Source organism: Palaemon carinicauda, unplaced genomic scaffold, assembly GCF_036898095.1.
Source record: "Palaemon carinicauda isolate YSFRI2023 unplaced genomic scaffold, ASM3689809v2 scaffold663, whole genome shotgun sequence".
NCBI classification, from domain to species: domain Eukaryota; kingdom Metazoa; phylum Arthropoda; class Malacostraca; order Decapoda; family Palaemonidae; genus Palaemon; species Palaemon carinicauda.
In genome coordinates, this window is record NW_027171942.1 from 46,050 (window position 1) to 66,965 (window position 20,916).

Genomic DNA, 20,916 nt, shown 5'->3' on the forward strand with positions numbered 1-20,916 from the left:
TGTTCAAGTCGACTTCCTTACCAGTTACCTATTTATTTTGTTTTTGTTATTTTGATAACTTCTAAAATGAAATAAAAAACTCTTAGCTCATAAAAGTGTAAACATATATTACTGGTCTCTACCCACCATCCTGGGTGTGAATCAGCTATATAATCACCGGCTAAGTTAAATATTGAAAAATGTTATTTTGATTATAAAATAAATTTTTGAATATACTTACCCGGTGATTATAAATTAAATGACCCTCCCTTCCTCCCCAATAGAGACGCAGTGGGACGAGGAGAAAATTGAGTCTTTGTTTACATTGAGAGCTGGGTATCTGGTCGACAGATGGCGCTGTTGGGCACACCCGCAAGCTGTGTAGCGATCGCTGGCGAGTTTTTCCGTAGAGTTGTCTGTCGAGCAACAGAGTTGCAGCTATATAATCACCGGGTAAGTATATTCAAAAATTTATTTTATAATCAAAATAACATTTTTATTACCAGCAGTTTGTAATTTTATTAATCTTGTTTTTAGATATCACAGTTAAAACATCAAATTCTCGTCAGGCGAGGGTGATGTTCGACGGAGAGTTCGAAAGTCCGAAGGCCACGAAATTAACGGGCATAGTGAGGGTCCCCACTCCGCACATAGTCGTAGACGACCCCGTGGAATACCTAGACATGCGCAGTTTGAATCGGCACACGGGAATGCTCGGGAAGCAGCTGGCAGAGTGAGTGCTTCTTGCGTTTGAAACTTGGAGATGTTGTAATGCTCTAATTCTTGATTGAAAGTATAAATAATGTATAAGGTTGTCAAATTAATGCTATTTAGCTTTTATAACATATTTGCTTTTCTAGTTTTAATTGAATATTCTTTTAATCTTTATACTAAACGATATCGGCGTCAATGACCTTCGATGTCAAGATGCCAGAGAACTTCGAATCAATCAATCAATCTCAGCTTTTAAAACATTTAGAGATACAAACAAAAATCTAACTGAAATTATAAATCTTTGATATTGTGTCAAAAGTTCCTAATGAAATACTGTATTACTGTAACCCTTCTACCCCCAGGCTCTTTGGAACTTTCCAACCCTTAACCCCCAGGGGTTATTCTTTTTTCAAGCACATTTTGCAGTATATTTTTTTTTAATTGCTCTATTCTATCTGATTTCTCTTTCTCTTATTTTGTTAAAGTTTTGATAGTTTCTATTGGAAATATTTTTTTTAATATTGTTACTCTTCTTAAAATATTTTATTTTTCCTTCTTTCCTTTCCTCACTGGGCTATTTTCCCTGTTGGGGCCCCTGGGCTTATAGCATTCTGCTTTTCCAACTAGGGTTGTAGCTTAGCAAGTAATAATAATCATAATAATAATAATATAAATTATTATACAAGAGTGAGAATACTGTATATCGGGTCTGCAGTCAGGGTTACGATAACCACACGTTTTCAAGTCACTTTTTTCCCCGCAGATGTTTTGCAGGGAAGGGGAGGAAAACGCCGCAGCGGCCATCTGGTTCCAGACGCCCGAAGAGAGCGTGAGGTCGTTGTTTCACGAAGGCTCGGGTGAGTACTGCTATGCCAAAGTGAAGTCTGAGTGTTTAGCATTTTGGAGTTATGACTTTGAGAAACATTAAAGTTACGAACATGTTGGGGCCCTTTGGTTTATAGCATCCTGCTTTTCAAAGTGGGGTCGTAGTTTAGCTGGTAATGACGATAATGTCCAGTCGCAAAGGACATAAGGTCGTATCTGCGACTTTCCTCGTAGTAGCCACCATCGGTATGCCTTACTTAAGTCTTCCTTCTAAGGGAAATCCCTTGGGAGGATTTTAGTATTTTGGAGTTATGGCTTTGAGAAATTTTAAAAGTTGATGACATGTTGGAGCCCTTGGGGTTATAGCATCCTGCTTTTCCACTTGGGGTCGTAGTTTAGCCAGTAATGATGATGATAATGCCCAATCGCAAGGACACAAGGTCGCAACTGAGACTTCCCTCGTATTAGCTGCCAACAGTGTACCTTATACTGTGTGTAGTATGCTGAATAGCTTCTTGGCCCCATCTCCAGGTCATTTACCTTAAATATAATCAATTCAAAGCCTATTTAGCTTTTATAACTTGAAGGAAAGGTTACCAATATCAGCACCACCATAATGACTTCGTGTCTCGGCAGGATCCTTCTCGTGGTCGACGTTGAGCGTGTTCTTCGTCTGCTACTACTTTCTAGCCTGCTGGACCTTCATCCCGACGCTGCTCTGCGGTGCAGCCTGGGGCCGGATCGTCGGCAAGACCATGGCCACCCTCTTTCCCGACCAGATACGAGAACTTGAGCAGTCGCTGTTGTTGATAATCACTTGTGAAAACATTCGTCTTTTTGTTCTATCTTGTTTTTCTTTGCTTTTTCTCTTTTATAATTTGTTCTCCACATCTCAATTTAATGTTTCTGCTTTGTGTTGTTTACTTTTGCTTTTTTACTTTTATAATTTGTTCTCTACATCTCAATTTAATGCACCGGTGGGCGCGTAGGCGCCTTATCAGGAACTGGCTGCAAGTACGCAGAAGAGCGCGGCGGCGCTATAGCAGGGCGTGCCTGCGCAGTTGGGCGCTTACGCGCTACATCAGGAACTGCAGAAGGGTGACGGCGATCACCAGGAACAGTGGCGCGAATGCCCAAGGGTGAGCGCCGAGGCGCTTCATCAGGAACAGCTGGAACAACAGCAACAGGTAGCGCAGGCGGAGCCTTACGCTTAGGGGCGAGCTGCGCAGATGCGCGCTCAAGTCCCTGAGACCCCGAAGGGTCAGGAGGTTGCGCAGTGGCAATCTCCGGCACATAAAGCGCGTCTGCAGCAGTAGATGTAGACAGCTGAGGTGACAGCTCGCATTGTCCCGAAGGACGACCATCCTCCGACGGGGATCGGGAACGGTCCCTGGAGAGGTCAAGGGTGGTAGCAGGTAAATCAGGAGAACGGCGAGTCGTCTCCTCCGCAGAAGACTGTGGTGACGACGAGCCGAAGAGACCCCTTCTAACCCCTTTGAAGGGGGAAGAAAGGCCTCTACGGCGAAGGGGAGGACAAGCCTTCCGCCTTATACGCCCACGAGGGGCCGTGGGATCAGCAGGCTGACCATCAACAGGCCTCCGAAGAGGCGTCTCTACCAGAGAACTCCCCCGAGAGGGAGTCTCAGCGGAAGGAGAGACCGAAGGACTAAGCTCCTCCCTCGAAGTATTTTCAGAGGGAGAGACAGAGCCTTCTGCTACCGCAGCCACAGAAACAGGAGTTTGGTCAGACCCACGGGATGTTTCCGACACAACAACGTCAACCACAGACAGAGGATCTATGTCCGCTGAGGTTAACGATTGTTCGGCAGCCACACCCCGTTTGATCATACCAAACAAGACTTCCTTGGAGGGCGAACCCTGTAGCCCCAAGGAAGCCCAAAGCTGAAAAAGGTCATTGTTAGAAACAAATACCTCCTCCGAGGGGGGAGGGGCAGCCGCCTCGCTATGGTAGGCAACGACCTCTCCCTCGCCACGGGATCGGTTAATGACATCAACATTACGGTCTACGCTACCTCTCGCCGGCCTCTCAGAAGAAGCCGCCCGAGCGGGAGCTTCGGAGGAGGAATGGGCGGCGGAAGAGGAAGACTTAGGATTTTCTCCTTTCCGAGAAACCTCGGAAGGAGAACAATCCCTCTTAGCCTTCTTCTTACGTCGCCGGGCAAACCTCTCCCACTGGGAGGTAGACCACTCCCTACACTTAATACACAAATTCGAACTATCACACCGTTGGCCCCTACACTGGGGGCATAAGGAGTGCGGGTCTGTCTCCACGGCCGACATAAAGGTCCCGCAAGGGCGGCCGGGAAGTCCAGGGCAGGTACGCATTGTCAGTAGAGGCCAACTTCACACACACTATTAAAGAGAGAAAGCAAAAACAGATTAATATGGCGGTCAAAGCGAGGGAGAGCACAGACAGGTCTGTTCTCCTCCCGAGCCAGAAGTAAAGTGAGTTAATCACCGGTGTGTGTGAGGGGGGAGGGGTAGCTAGCTACCCCTCCCTACCCCTCACTAACTAGCGGTGGTCCCTCGTTAAAACTTTATGGCTCGTCATCGGCTGTCGCCAAAGTAATTACCCCATGTAAATAGCGTTGGTTTGTATTCAGTTACGGAACAAAAATTGATTAGCAAACCTAGTCCCCTCTTTGGAGAGGAAGCATCTCCTCTAAGATAGCAGTTATGACGTAAGTCCAGGAAGAGATGTAAGAATGTCAGTAATTTTTCCACTTTTGTTTCCCTTCTCTTAGGGTGCAGCGGCGGTTCTTTTATTTACTGGATTGGACATTTGATGCATGTAAGCATCCTAACCAATGAACTTTTCTGTACATTTTAAGTATTTCTCCTGTCCTCCTTTCGAAGATGATGATGGCTGGAGATGTATACAAACCCATTGCTTTTAATCACCGTACATTTCAAACTTTATCTTTTTATGGATATAGGTTCTTCCATGACCGTCTGGCACTATTTGGTGAAAACCTAGGTCACCGTTTTCCCAGGTTTCGAAGTTGGCAGGAGTCATTACTTCCGCTCCTTTTGTATGTCAAAGTCTTTTGCCGTTCCGGGATTTAAACCAGCTAGTTTTGTTATGGGATATTCTTCCCTTGCAAGGATAAGTCCTCTATTAAAGGATGAGGTTTTTGTATATGTGTAGGAACAAATCACAAACCTGAGTCTTTAAGTAACACGTCATGCCTAAACTGTCCTGCAAGTTAAAGGTTTAAAGAACGCTCATGAATGGAAAAGGCAAGGGACAGGGACAGTGACATTGCCCTATCAAGTAGGACAATGCCCCAGAGACTAACCATATATACATATGATCAGTGCCCAAGCCCCCTCTCCACCCAAGTTAGGATCAAGGAGGGCCAGGCAATGGCTGCTGATGACTCAGGAGGTAGATCTATAGGCTCCCCCAAACACCTTTATCCTTGCTCAAAAGGATGGTGAGGTTGCAGTGACCAAAGAAACTAACAAGCTTGTGTGAGACTTGAACCCCAGTCTGGCGATTGCTAGTCTGGGCTGTTACCACATCGGCCACCACAACCCTAGGGTTAAGCTCGAAGTGGGTTCTCAGTGGACTGTCTGTAGGGGACCAGTTTACTTATCGGTCTTTTTCTTCTTCTTTCTCTTTAAGCTTGTCCCTATTTGGGGTCGTAGTAATGTTCTTCAACACATTCTTCCATTTTCTTCGATCCAGTGCATCTTCCTCGCTCAATCACATCTCCCTCATATCTCACTTCACACAGTCAATCCATCGTAATTTTGGTCTTCGTATCCCTTTCCTACCTGGTACAGTAGTCCCATATCCATCATCTTCCCTATGGGATGGCCTTCTTCTTATCTCTCTATATGACCATACCATCTCGGTCTGCTTTCCCTCACCTTGGTTGAACCTGGTGCTTCTATGTTCGTTCTTAACTCTATCCTTTCTAGCAAGCCCACATAGCCACCTCAACATCCTTATCTCAGCCTCATCAATCCTGTTCTCATCTCTTCCAAGTTGTCCATGTTTTGGACGAGTACAGCCTGGCGCTGGATCTTGCTCTTTAGTTTTATTGGCATTATGCGATCAAACAGCACCCTACTGTATTTCCTCCAGTTACTTATCAGTAACCTTGTAGTAATGACCACCACTTTGAGTTCAGCTTCACTACTCCCATTCAAGGACTTAGGTTTGTATAGTTAAGAAAAATACAAATTACTAGAAATTGTTTTGATATTCTGATCATTGTAGTAAATACTTAAATGTAAAATACTTTTGACATAAAGAACAGATAGTTATTATTGTGTCATACATTGAATTTTCTTTTAGAGTACTGCCATTCAAAAAGAAAGTATCGTTTCTTTCCAAATCATTCATTTTACTTTCTTTTTTTTCAGATTTCTTCATTCACTATCAAGATCAACATAAATTCACCAGAATCGGAAAACTTGTTCCTCATCGTGACAGTTCTGTGAAATTTACAGTTTCTTGTTCGCGAGGTAGCTCCCACCAGAACGAGGCCTGGCTTTAGTCCACCTTCTCTTGGAATCATCTTGATATATCATGTGGTCTTTGAAAGCCATTTTTTGAACTAGATATCTCTGGAGATCTGTGACGTCTTTGAAATTAAATCGAGCAGTGAATAGAGATTGATAAGATTAACCACGTCGATCAGCGGAGATACGAAAATGTCTTTAAAATTGTGGTTGATAAGATGAAACAGAAAAGATCAAAAGAATGAAATTACTCTGATCATCGTTAGAAAGCCCTCCATTTATGCACTGTTATCAATGCTGGTTCTTCAACACTTCTTCCAAGTTATCATAGAGTCATAGATGATTACAAAGAGAACTGAACAGATATTACAGGGAAATTTCTACGGAGATAAATCCTGAAATTTATAATTGGAGCTTTAGTTATATCTAGCAACTACTGTATTACTTTAACAATTTATTTCTAATGACTTATTTAGAAGATATTTTTCAAGTCTCTTTATTGAAGGCAGGAAAATTGTCTCCTTAATGATTTGCATCAACAAGTAACAAACACATGATTGTATGTGGAATGGCTGGCCACCGTCTATAACGAACAAAGCAGTTGGGCCACCGAAACTGTAACCATGAAAGAACACCTCTCAAGACGTTTAATCAGTGATGGCGAATTTAGTGACAAAATTCTGTTCCTCGACTTTATCAAGTTGAAGTCTTTCAGTCTTAACCTAGAAAGTTTGGAAGAGTTGTCAAAAATCCATCCTGCAAGAGAATATTATTATTATTTTTGTTACCATTACTGTTACTAGCTAAGCTACAACCCTAGTTGGAAAAGCAGAATGCTATAAGCACCAGGGATCCAACAGGACAAAATAGCCCAGAGAGAAAAGGAAATAATTAAACTACAAGAAGTGTAATGAACTATTAAAATAAGATACTGTCTTTTAAGAACAGGAACTACATTGAAATAGATCTTTTCATACATAAACTATAAAAAGAGATTTACGTCAGTCTGTTCAACATAGCTTTCGATGCAATTTTGAACTTATGAAGCTCCACCGATTGAACTACCTAATTAGAAAGATCATTCCACATCTTGGTCACACGAGGAATAAAACTTCTACACAAAATTAACTGCATGCCTAGTATTATGAACTAGATGGTACACTCCTGGAAGTTCTGAATGTAAAGGATGTTCAGAATTGTGAAAAATCTTATGCAACATGCATAACGAACTAACTGAACAACAGTGCTAGAGAGTCATATCTAGATCAGGAATAAGAAATTTAATAGACCATAAGTTCCTGTCCAACAAATTAAGATGAGATTCAGCAGTTGAAGACCAGACAGGAGAATAATACTCAAAACAAGGCAGAATGAAAGAATAAAAACACTTCTTCAGAATAGATTGATCACCAAAACTCTTAAAGGACTTTCTCATTAAGTAAATTTTTTGTGCAACTGAAGAAGGTACAGACCTATTGTGTTTCTCATATGAAAATTTGATATCAAGAATCACACCTAAAATTTTAAAAGAACCATACAGAGTTAAAGAAACATTGTCAATGCTGAGATCCAGATGTTGAAGAGCCACTGTTCTCTACCTACTTACAATCATACTTTGAGTTTTGTTATGGTTCAATTTCATCTGACCTACCATATTGTGTATATGTCTGTTAAAGTTTTAAGAAGATAGAAAAGCTTTTGTGGAGCAGTAGGATATGACTGAGAAATGTCTGATTGACAAAAAATGGGTTAGTCATCTGCAAATTTTGAGTGAATTATATATACAGAACTAGAGTGAGGAGATATGAAGAAATGTATTGTACGACTAAAGACACATTTTGCTCTGTGTCCAATACAGTAAACATTGTTAAGAGCAAACAAGACAAGTATGATGAATGTGTATGCAGAAACAAAATCGGAGGCTAGGAAAACAAAATTTGCAAGTTTAAATGAAACTTCAAGATCTGCCAAAGCATTCCATGTAGACGTGACGCCAGAGACATAGGAAGTAATACAATTTATTAAACGACGGACTTACTAAGGTGAGCGTTGTAAACTACAATTTGATTTCCTATAAAGGATTCTTCAATTCCTTAATGTTAATTTTTCAATATTAAACTTACCCGATGATCATATAGCTGCATCCCTGCTGCCCAACAGAAAAAACCTACGGGCGGAATACGCCAGCGATCGCTATACAGGTGGGGGTGTACATCAACAGCGCCATCTGTCAAGTAGGTACTCAAGTACTCGATGTCAACAAAGAACCAATTTTCCCTCTGTCGTGCCACTGGCAAGACCTACTAAATACGCCGTCCCTAACTGGATTTGTTTTCACAACGATTTGGTGAAGTACACTATTCCAGTTTTGAGCTTTCGCTATGCAGGGGTTTTATCTTCATTTCAAAACTTGAACTCGTTTTGGATAGATTTAATTATGGTGACGAAGAGAGTATGGACTCTCTTTCACTTTTAAATGGCCGACCCTTCCCTTAGACGGAAGTGTTGGTGACGAAGAGAGTATGGACTCTCTTTCACTTTTAAATGGCCGACCCTTCCCTTAGACGGAAGTGTGTTTAGGTTTTTGGTAATTTTGCTTAACAAGTTATAGATCTATTTATTTTATATCTCTCCGCCTTTATAGGCCTCTTCGATTAACTTTCCATTTATTATAAACTTATAAAAATTAATTTTTATGTTTGTTTATATGCGACCTTTCCTAATAGTAGGCGGTCGTTTCTTGGAACCGAAGTTAATTAACATTGAGCCCGTCATATCGTATTTACCTTTTAAGAATTTAATACTTTTTTAATTTTAATGTTTTATGAAAGAATTTCTTTGATAGTCTCGTACTGTTTTCAAAGATGAACTAACGTTTAGTTTTTTAGTCTCCGCAGTCGTTGACGTTCAGAACGTTCAACATGCGCTCTATCGTTACGATAGAGAGAGAGTGTTTCACGTTGCAGTAAGAGTAAACCGATTCTAGCGTTTCGTTCATTCTTTCTTAGCTTAAATGGTTTAAATTCTAAATAAAGGAACTTTTTATTTGGGAAACCTTTCAGTTTTTTCCTTTAGCAAATAACATGTTTTAACGATATATAATTGGGCTCTTCTCTCAGGTGCTAAGTCAAGAGAGAAGAGAGAGAGAGATAGAGACGGAGGGAGAGAGAGGAGAATAAACGTTTCGTTCAAGCGGGTAACGTTGTTCTCGTTTTTTACTCTTCTCCCTAGTCGCTGTAGGGGAAGAAGGTAAAACGTTTCTAGAGTTTTATTCTTGTTCCCAGGCTTTATGAGGTGAGAGATTTTAAACGTAGTTTATTTGATCTAGTGTTTAGTCTCTTTTCCAGCCACTGAATTCTTTATCTTTATTTATGTTTTTCTGTTGCATTGTAAAACTGTTTTCGCAATTACTACCTTTTAATGAAGGATAGGATTGCGTGTTTCAGGTAGAAATCAGTTAAAGTTTCGATTTCAGTGAAATAAGTGCAAACAGAAAATCAAAAGTGATAAAGTGATATGCGCAAAGTGTTACAGTGTTGCGTTCGAGGGTTCGTCTGTTCGTGCCAGTTGTTCACCTAGTCCGATACCTCTTACAAGCTCCCAAGCCCAGGGGAGAAGTAATGTCGAAGGACTTATGGGTTCCACAGGCCTTGATCGACGAACAGACGTTTTTCCCTCCGTGGTTTCGGGCGTATCTACACACGTTGCCGACGTGAGATCGCCCCACCCACACAAAGACGAGAGAGCCCATTTATTCCTCGTCTGCGGAAGAGGTTTCTCGTAGAAACCATGGACCAAATCTTGCAGCTTTTTAAGTGCAAGTCGGTCCCTTCCGCGCAAGTCCTACGGCCTAGGTGTAGCCACTGGGTCAGTTCGGACTCGCTGCAGTCATCCGACGACTGCACACCTCCCAAGAGAGGCAAGGTGGTACCGCAACAGGCAGTAACTCCGTCTGTTGCCGCACCAGCTGTTTTAGACCCTCAGTCACAACGGACAGTAGCTCCGTTTGTTGCCGTTTTTTGTAGACCCTAGTGGTCTTTACTGCAGTCTATGCAGACTCAGTTAGCTGCGGTTATGCAGGAGTTTCGTGCGGAGAAGGTTTACACTGCTCTCGTTAGCCTACAACCTGCCACGGTTGTGCGCCCAGCTCACGCTGAGGCTGCCTGCTCCCACACTCCGGCTGCGGAGAGCTCCACCTCCGATGCGCAATCGACCCTGCCAGACGCATGTTAACGTTAGCCGACGTGCGGCTCCCTCCGTTAACATGCGTGAGCTACCGCATCAGCAGTGGGAAGGTGGAGTCAAGCTGCCGTGTTTTGACGCGATGCGTTAGTTTCCGCAACCCACGGCAGTCCCCACCACGCACCACCACTCCGCTTTGGTTGTTGCCTGCTCCCACACTCCGACTGCGGAGAAGGTTGACGATGCACCCGTTGGCCTACAGCCTGCCACGGTTGTGCGCCCAGCATGGCTGCCTGCTCCCACACTCTTGTTGTGAGAGCTCCTCCACCCATGCGCATTCGACCCTGCCAGACGCATGCTGACTCCCACAGACACACGGAGCACTCCGTTGCCGTGCGTGAGCTACCACAAGCTGCCGTGTTTTGACACGGTGTGTCAGCCTCCGCAACCCACTGTGGTTACCGCCACTCGCCCGCAGCAGACTAGTCAGTCAGGAGTTGAGGCTTCCCCACTCAGCTTTGGTTGTTGCCAGCTCACAGACTGTCAAGCAGTTACATGACGTTGCCTTCTGGTCTGCTACTAATGCACCAGTGCTGTATGTCCTCACGCACCTGTTGTGGTTGACAGTTCAGTTTTTGACAGTTCACAGACTGTCAAGCAGTTACATAACGTTGCCTTCTGGTCTGCTGCTTATGCACCAGTGAAACCCTCACTGAGATAACCTAGCTTTTCTCGGACATGGTTCCTGTAGATGAGAAAGTGCTGTTCTCCCTCCTTCTGATATTCCTTTGAGGACTCTGTCATTTGGAGAGGAGCCTTAAGCTGCTTAGCCTCCTATGGACTTTAATTAAAGCATAACAATGCTTCCAGGGATGGTAAATGGTTCCGCTTCAGTCGCTAACCCCGTCTGTTGCCACACCTGCTCCCATAGACCCTAATGGGCTTTGTTGCAAGACATGCAGTCCAAGCTTGTGTCCTTGATAGAGGATTTTTTACGGAGAAGAACCTTCTAGCCAACAACCTTCCTACCGGTTGGTTGTACGCCCTGTTGACGCTGAGGTATCCTACTCACGTCCGCCAGTTGAGATGGTTCCTCCACCGGTGCGACCCAGTGTGAGTTGCCAGTCGCACGTTGACGTTAAGCGACTCTCGGAGGTGGTTGTGGACGTTCAGTGTGTCACTAGGAAGACGTTCAACAACCAGCAGAGGTGACTTGTTGTGACGCAGTGCGGCAACCTCAGCAACCCGGTAGGGGGTTGACTGCACAACCCAGACAGTCTAGACAGTTTCGGGTTGACGCTGTACTTCCTCGCGTCCCCATGGTTGACAGTTCACAGACTGTGCAGCAGTACCATGATCTTGTGTCCGGCTCCGTCACGCATCCACCAGTGCGACCGGATTCAGCGAGTCAGACGTTGCCCACTCCGTTGCCGTTTCCTCATCAGTTTCGGATGAGGAACCCTCTGATGAGGACATTGCTGAACAAGACGATCAACCCCCAGCCCTGCTATCCATCCAGAAGATGCTGAAGAAGGAACACTGCCCTGTCAGGCTGTGGATGAGTCTGGTTAGGACACTGTCATCCGTGGTTCAATTTGTGTCACTTGGAAGACTACACCTCCGTCCTCTTCTGTATCATCTAGCTTTTCACTGGAAAAGTACAAGACGCTAGAAGCGGTCTCGATCCCGGTTTCCGGAAAGATAAAGTCTGGTCTGACTTGGTGAAAGGACTTTATCAACCTTTGAAAGGGTCTTCCCCTGACTGTTCAGACTCCCGACCACGTTCTCTTCTCGGACGCATCGGACGTAGGCTGGGGTGCGACATTAGGCGGTAGGGAATGCTCGGGATTATGGAACTCGAGTCAAAGGACAATGCATTTCAACTGCAAGAAGCTTCTGGCAGTACGTCTGACCTGGAAAAGCTTCAGGTCTCTCCTTCAAGGCAAAGTGGTGGAGGTGAACACGGTCAACTCCCTGCTTTGACGTACATCTCCAAGCAAGGAGGGACCTACTCTCTGACATGGTACGAGTTCGCAAGTGACCTCCTCTCCTGTTCAACAGGTCTAGACTTTTCACTAGTAAGGAGGTTCATCCAAGGCAACTTGAATGTCATAGCAGATTGTCTCAGTAGGAAGGGACAAATAATTCCAACATATTGGACCCTCCACAAGGATGTATGCAAGAGACTTTGGGCCACCTGGGGCCAGCCAACCATAGATCTCTTCGCAACCTCGATGACCAAGAGGCTCCCAATACTTTGCTCACCTATCCCGGACTCAGCAGTAGTTCATATAGATGCCTTTCTACTAGATTGGTCACATCTAGATCTATATGCATTCCCTCCGTTCTAGATTGTCAACAAGGTACTGCAGAAGTTCGCCTCTCACGAAGGGACAAAGTTGACGCTAGTTGCTTCCCTCTGGCCCGCGAGAGAATAACTCACCGAGGTACTTCGATGGCTAGTAGACGTTCCCAGAACACTTCCCCTAAGGGTGGACCTGCTACGTCTGCCACGCGTAAAGAAGGTACTCCAAGGCCTCCACGCTCTTCGTATGACTGCCTTCAGAATATCGAAAGACTCTCGAGAACTAGAGGTTTTTCGAAGGAGGCAACCAGAGCGATTGCTAGAGCAAGGAGAACATCCACCCTTAGAGTCTACCAATCGAAGTGGGAAATCTTCCGAAACTGGTGCAAGTCAGTATCCGTATCCTCGACCAGTACCTCTGTAACTCAAATAGCTGACTTCCTCTTATATCTGAGGAAAGAACGATCTCTTTCAGCTCCCACTATCAAGGGTTACAAAAGCATGTTGGCATCAGTCTTCCGTCACAGAGGCTTAGATCTTTCCAACAATAAAGATCTACAGGACCTCCTTAAGTCTTTTGAGACCACGAAGGAGCGTCGTTTGGTTACACCTGGTTGGAATTTAGACGTGGTTCTAAGATTCCTTATGTCAGACAGGTTCGAACCACTTCAATCAGCCTCCCTGAAAGATCTCACCTTTAAGACTCTTTTCCTGATATGCTTAACCACACCTAAAAGAGTCAGTGAGATTCATGCCTTCAGCAAGAACATCGGATTCTCATCCGAAACGGCTACATGTTCTACAACTTGGTTTTCTAGCCAAACACGAGCTGCCTTCTCAGACTTGACCAATATCGTTCGATATTCCAAACTTATCGTATGGTTGGAAATGAACTAGAAAGAGTATTATGTCCTGTAAGAGCTCTTAAGTTCTATTTTAAAAACCTTTACGAGGCCCGTCTGAAGCTTTATGGTGTTCAGTTAAGAATCCATCTTTGCCTATGTCAGAGAATTCTTTATCCTATTTTATCAGACTGTTAATACGAGAAGCTCATTCCCTTCTGAATGAGGAAGACCAAGCTTGGCTGAAGGTAAGGACACACGAAGTTAGAGCTGTCACAACTTCCGTGGTCTTTAAACAAAATAGATCTCTGCAAAGTATATTCGACGCAACCTATTGGAAAAGCAAATCAGTGTTCGCGTCTTTTATCTTAAGAATGTCCAGTCTCTTTACGAGAACTGCTACACTCTGGGACCATTCGTAGCAACGAGTGCAGTAGTGGTGGGGGCTCCACCACTACAATTCCCTAATTCCAGAACCTTTTTAATCTTTCTCTTGAAATATTTTTGGGTTGTCTGGAAGGCTAAGAAGCCTTTCGCATCCTACTTGATTTGGCGGGTGGTCAAAATCATTTCTTGAGAAGCGCCTAGATTAGAGGTTTTGATGAGGACCTTTAGTATGGGTTGCAACCCTTCATACTTCAGCTCCTAGGAGTCGCTCAGCATCCTATGAGGATCGCGAGGCTCAGTAAGGAAGACGTACTTAAAAAGGCAGAGTAATTGTTCAAGTCTTCCTTACCAGGTACTTATTTATTTTATGCTTGTTATTTTGAATAACTGCTAAAATGAAATACGGAATACTTAGCTCATAATAATGTCAACATGTAATGCTGGTCTCTACCCACCCCCCTGGGTGTGAATCAGCTACATGATCATCGGGTAAGTTTAATATTGAAAAATGTTATTTTCCTTAGTAAAATAAATTTTTTAATATACTTACCCGATGATCATAAATTAAAGGACCCACCCTTCCTCCCCAATAGAGACCCAGTGGACAGAGGAGAAAATTGGTTCTTTGTTGACATCGAGTACTTGAGTACCTACTTGACAGATGGCGCTGTTGATGTACACCCCCACCTGTATAGCGATCGCTGGCGTATTCCGCCCGTAGGTTTTTTCTGTCGGGCAGCAGGGATGCAGCTATATGATCATCGGGTAAGTATATTCAAAAATTTATTTTACTAAGGAAAATAACATTTTTCCAAAATTGTTATTGATATATTTCAGTTCCTGATGAAATAAACTTTAAGATCAATTTGTTCTTGCGTGAAATACAAACCCTCTTTCTTTAGCATAACATACCTTATTAAGGAGAGCTGGAATGGTAATTGTAGTTTTGAAGCAAGAGAGCTCTTGTTTGTATACCGGGGAGTTGGGGTATCCACCAGTCTTCAGAACGAAGGCTCCTCATTATTCTTCCAGCTGTAGTTTGATATGAATATGTTTACTACTCTTTTTACCTTCTACCTCGATTGTATTCAAACATAATACATGCTTATGTCATGCGTTATTTCTTTGTTCCTCCAAGATTGTGTCTATTGTAGGCTCTAGAGCATTTAAATATGTAGCCCTGACACTATACAATAAGCTCCCACTAGACATCCTGAAAAATTAGAAATATTAAGGCTTTCAAGATGAAACTGAAGACTTTCATGTTCTATGAGTGCTTTGATAGTGTCGATTTGACAATAAACAATCAATATGCGGTGTGGATTGTCGAAAGCTTTCAAACAACTATGATAAAATGACTGTGGAGGTCCTGTAGAGAGTAGGGTTCCCCTGCTGTATAGGGCCAGAAAAGCAGCCCTTAAAGTAAAAGTAAAGTAAGTAATGAACGAATAATGTTTGAGGCTCAGTTTTTGTAATACCACTGTAGTGCAATGGTGAAAGTTAAATCAATGTTTGAGGTTTTAGTTTTCATATTGTTTATATCCATCTATTGTTCTTATCATTGCCCTTTCTTAGGAGTATAATTTCATCGAAGCTGGAACTCTGTTGTCAAGATTCATAACGAGGTGTCGGTAGTTACTGGCAAGTGGCAACCCACCAACACACTTGAGAGTTTACTTTGTTCTGGATTTTAATGATTTAATGTTTGAAGAGTTTGGAATCTAGTATAGTTTCATGAAGTCGAGTGTTGGTTGTTTTAATTGAAGGATTCTTGTTCCTGGTTTATTTTCCTTATGGTTTCATAGCTTCACCCTTCGTTTGGTTTCTATTTCCGTGTATTTTGGCTTTGCGCTTATGTTACTTTTCTATTTCTTTTGTTGCTTTTATTTTTCTTTTGTTTTCTTTTTCTTTTGTCACTTTTCTTTTTCTTTTTCATAAGATATAGTATTACAATTATATTACTTTGTTTTCTGTTCTGTTGGATATTTGCAGTATATGTGAATGGTTTGATTTAGTTATTCTTAGTAGCATTTATTCCAAAAAAAAGAATCTTGGAATGTTTAATTGGAGAATGAATGGAAGTTTGTCTGAGACATTAGATTGTTTTTGGGAAGAAACGAGGGAGATTTTATTTTTTATCCAGATAATTTGGATTTGGAAAATTTCGGCCTAAGAAATTTTTATCCACATATTTTGGAAAATCTCGGGCCTAAGATATTTATTGGTACATAGTCATACTAAACCACTGAGTTAACTAAAACGTAAATAAGTATTGTGTTACAAGTGTACATCAGAAATTATGAAAATTATCTGAACTTTTATGATGAAACTGCTCCACTGTACAATATATTTTTATGAGCATTTATATTAATTCATATAAGGTTCTATTATTTAATATGAAATATTTATAACCGTTTTACTTGCTATGAATATTTTGTTAAATGTTTTAATGCAAATATTTTTAATACCAAAACTGTTTTGTTTTGTTTCAGATAATATCATCTTGTGTGGAATCATAATGCCGTAAAATGAAGTTGTAAAATCTCCCTCAACTACAGACCAGCGCTCAAGTCTTCAGCGTCCTTTTAACTCAACCAGGGGAGCCTCCATGCTGGGCCATAGCATTTATGCAGTTCAAGAGTCTTCATTGGATTGAATACGAAAATCCTCTATAACTCTAGCGTCATTAGTTTTGATGTTAAGCTTTCAGTATGAAATTTGAGCATATCTGTTTGTGTGTGTGTATGTTTCATGGACATTAGACTAGATACATCATTCATATACATGTCACCAGTTCCTTGATTTAGAAACGAGTCTTCTTCAGCTTCGAAGTTTAACACATTTTGTATTATAGTATGGTCGTTCTCTTCACTTATATGATAGGATTAGGTCTCTCAAAAGTTCCCTTGCTTAACGGTACACTCAGGCACACAATTCTATCTGTTTCCATATTTCCTTTCCTCATTTGGGTACTTTGTATAAGGGCTTATAGGATCCTGCCTTTTCAACTAGGGTTGCAGCTTAGCTAGTAATAATAATAACTGAGAGATTTTCATTTCATATTAGTTGAAGAAGGGGCTTCATTTTCAGCTAGATTGATTTTAAGTGAAAGTGGGAACATAGACGTGGTTCAGAATTGGTAACATTTTTGTTAGCTAAAGATTTTAAGGAATATGTAATTGTGTGAATGAAGGTGCTTTTCCAGCTAGGGTTGTAGCTTAGCTAGTAATGATGATGATGATAGTAATAATAATGCAAAGGAAAGACCGAGTACTTGCTTGAGGTACGATCATTTAAATACCTGAGTGCTTGGATGATAGAAATGCTATTGAAAATTTTAATATATGATGTAATCAAAACCATGTCATTTTTAATTAGTTTTATTACAGAAAGTCCTCAACTTACAAACTTAATAGGTTCAAAGATGATATTTTCAAGTCAAATTGTTTGTAAGTCAAATTTTATTAAATTTTGTCTTAGGGTAGGATTCACCTAATTCACATGACTATGATTTTCAGCTGCAAAAGTAAACAAATAGTCCATTAAAGGCTGCTCATGAATGGCAGAGGCAAGGGACAATGACATTGCCTTATCGAGCAGGACAATGCCCTAGAGACTGACCATATATACATATGATCAGTGCCCAAGCCCCCTCTCCACCCAAGCTAGGACCAAGAAGGGCCAGGCAATGGCTGCTGATGACTCACCAGCAGATAGACCTATAGGCTCCCTCAAACTCCCCATTCTTAGCTCACAAGAATGGTTGTAGCGACCAAAGGAACTAACGAGTTTGAGCGGGCCTCGAACCCCAGCCTGGGGTTCACCAGTCAGGGACGTTACCTCATCAGCCACTACAATATTATACTATTTTGTTTTATTACAATATTTCATTATGAGTTTTGATACAATATCTGATATTTGTATCGGTTGCATTTGCATTTCTATCTCCGAATGTTTGTAAGTTGAGGACGTTCTGCTATTGGCTGAATTGCCTGAAATAATTTGAGTCGTTAAGGCTTTGTAAACAACCAAGTGTCAGGAAGTGTTTAAACTCATTATGGATCATTATGAATCTATTGTTGAAATAAGGGTTTTACTTAAATTCAAGTTTCGGTAAATCTTTATCATTACTTTAGAGAAAATTCTTTTTTGTCTAGAGTTGATTGTCTTGTCTGAATCAACTGATGTAAACTTTAATTTGTAGTTATCAGGGTAAATACCTTCCTGACACTGTGTTGTTGATCTGTTTAATTTTTGCGTTAGTTAGGAGTTATTTTAGTTTTTGAAAGAGTTTATAACCGGCAGATCACATTTTACTTATTGGAGAAGAGGTTTGTGTGAGTGAGTGCGAGTGTGTGCGTGTGAATGGGTAAATGATATCCTCTTGTATGAGAAGTAGATGCTGAATCAGGAAGAATAAGAAAAAGTGTATGGACAATTAGTTTGAGTATATGCATGTGTATATGTGAAGGTATAGAGTTAATTACCTCAACAAAACTACCTGAGAATCATATACTATTCATTCAAACGAGGAAAGGCTCAACTGTTTTGAAAAAAATGTTTGTGACATAGTGCATGTAAGACACTTTTTTTTGCTAGAACGAGGCACGGGGTTAACGAATATTGCCTTGATTTTATTCAGGGATGCTTGGATTAGTTACCGTTTGGTTAACCAAATGAAAAGTGTTCTTGTTTGTATGTGAGTGTGTGTGTGTAATCTAGACCTCGACATCAACCGATAACTACCGTAGTTAAAGAACTCTCCTTTTCTGTAGAGAAACTCCAAATGGGGTCTGCCAGTTATAAACATCGTAGGGTTAATGTTAAGGTTTTATTGCAGCAGTGGTCAAATTGTATTTATTTTAGAAATCTAAATTGTATAAAATTTAGATATCTGTGTCGGTCATTATGAACTGTAGTGATTTTCTACGCAGGAATCTGTGTCCTGTTAGTTTGCTACCCATCAAAACAGAGTTTTCATCTCAAATTTAGGCAGGAGGACTAGTAGATTAATTACTTGCTAAGTAATTTAAATATAGGTTCAGTTACCTTATTTTTAGATTTATCACAGAACAAAACTGTTTTTTAAAGTAAGATTTGATATTCTGTTCTTCTAAAGTAGAATTTAATATTCCGTAACTTTAAGTTCAAATTTAATATGCGGTTCAGTAACCTGTTTTTAGATTTATCACAGAACAAATCTTTTTTTAAAGTATGATTTGACATTCTGTTCCTTTAAAGTAGAATTTGATATTCTGTAACTTTAAACTCAAATTTAATATGCGGTTCAGTAACCTGTTTTTAGATTTATCACAGAACAAATCTTTTTTGAAAGTATGATTTGACATTCTGTTCCTTTAAAGTAGAATTAAATATTCTGTAACTTTAAATTCAAATTTAATATATGGTTTTTTAAAGTAAAGTTTGAAACGCACATGCATATCTGTGCGTGGAAATAAACAATTTGCAGATTTTAATAGGTATTTAAAGGAATTTTGACGTAGGAAAAATTTATTTTTGGGTGAGATAACCATGTCGTCCTGATGGAAGTTCCCTCCGGCTGCTTCCTACTGTATGATATTTCTGCGATTGATATTATAAGAGAATTACTGTCGGGTATCACAGGGTTCTAACCCCCGGAACGACTATCCGAAGATATCGTGTATAAATCAGGGACGTATCGTAAGATAACCGGTTGTACAGTATTTAGGTATCTCGTTTGAATTATATTCACTATAGTATGGCTTCATAGACGTTATGTTGCCATATGAATGAATATCAGGTTTGCTCAAGTCTAGGTTTGTCCTGAGTTAAAAACCATTTGATTTGTCCACTGCTGCAGTAATGTACATTTTTTATATTTATATATTGTACATCAAAACTTACTATGTACAGTAATTTGATTATTGTAAAAGAGAACTTATTTTTATATGTTTAGATTAATTTCTCTTGACATAAATCCGAATATCATTTAGCTAATTGATATTTGTGGCTATAGATAGGAATTGTTTGTCTTTTATTAATGATTTAGCTGGAAAAAACTTATCTCGTTTATATAGAATATTGTAGATAAGTTGTTACGGAAATGAAAACTGTCGATGTTAGTTTTTCCTTTTGAAAGTTGTAGCATATCTAGATTATTTAGTAATGTTTCTAGGTTTCGTAGCATATTTAAATCATTCAGTAATGTTTCTAGGTTTTGTAGCATATCTAGATCATTTAGTAATGTTTCTAGGTTTTGTAGCATATCTAGATCATTTAGTAATGTTTTCAAGTTTTGTAGGTTATCTAGATCATTAAGTAATGTTTTTAGATTTCATATCTGAACCATTTAATAGTTTTTCCAGGTTTCGTAGCTATTTGTAGATATAAATAAGAATCGTCAGTCTTGGGAGAACTCACCTCACCTGTATATAATATTACAGAAAGCTTCTTAGGGAAAAGAAAACTGTTAAAGTTAGTTTTGCCTTTTTAAAGAACGAGTTAATGTTAGCGAAGTTGAACAGCCAGGTAGGAACAGAGTAAAATTAAAAGGAAAGAAAATTGTGTAGTTTGTGGTTAGATTTTCACTGCAGAAAAAATTTAATGTCAGATTTAGTTGAATAATTTTTAAGAGTACAGTAGTAATATTTGAACAGTTACTGTGTACGCTATTTGACAGTATATGGAATATTATAGGTGTAGGATTTAATTAAGAATCTTACAACAAAATAGCTGTTGTGTGAGATGAGGTGAGACTGAGGGTGTAGATGAAGTACTAAGTATTTAGGCGTAGAATTCCTGCAATCTTCACTGTTTAGTTATTCTTACGATACTTTGGAAATATAAAACGAATTATTAGCATGACATTATAGCAACTAAATTCTCAAGTTTAAAGAATTATGTCCTTTACTAATTAGTTTATGAAGTTACTAGGAAATATTCCTTTTATTGCTATTTGTATATTTTCTGATAGGATACTTAAAAACTTGCTAATTGTGATCTAAGATTTATGTCTAAGGGAAATTATTATATCACTGATGTTATGTGAAATTGCTGTTGTATCCAATCTTAAGACAGAGTTCTCTTTCAGACGTAGTCGTAGTAAAATTGGAAATGTTAAAAAAAAATAAAGGCAAGTGCCCGCACACCTAGGGGCTGGCCTTGGAGGACTGATTGGTTGGCGCCAATGAGCAATCCCCTTCTGTC

The 20,916-nt window shown here is 40.6% G+C and overlaps 1 protein-coding gene across 6 annotated transcripts in view; it reads left to right on the forward strand.

Annotated features, from left to right (window-relative positions):
* Window positions 1-17,830, forward strand: part of LOC137637329 (ketosamine-3-kinase-like) — a 40,424-nt gene extending 22,594 nt beyond the window's left edge. For 2 of the 6 annotated variants that reach the window (XR_011043556.1, XR_011043557.1), the window contains 4 exons: window positions 517-712; window positions 1,457-1,550; window positions 5,914-8,054; window positions 16,221-17,829. Coding sequence is in view for 4 of the 6 variants with exons in the window: in XM_068369568.1 (XP_068225669.1) it covers window positions 549-712; window positions 1,457-1,526 (234 nt within the window). In the remaining 2 variants the exon portion in view is untranslated. Of the gene's footprint in view, window positions 1-516; window positions 713-1,456; window positions 1,551-2,154; window positions 2,209-5,913; window positions 8,055-16,220 lie in introns of those variants that run through there. The other 4 variants (XM_068369568.1, XM_068369571.1, XM_068369570.1 and 1 more) reach the window with 4 other exon arrangements.
* The last annotated feature ends 3,086 nt before the right edge of the window (window positions 17,831-20,916 follow it).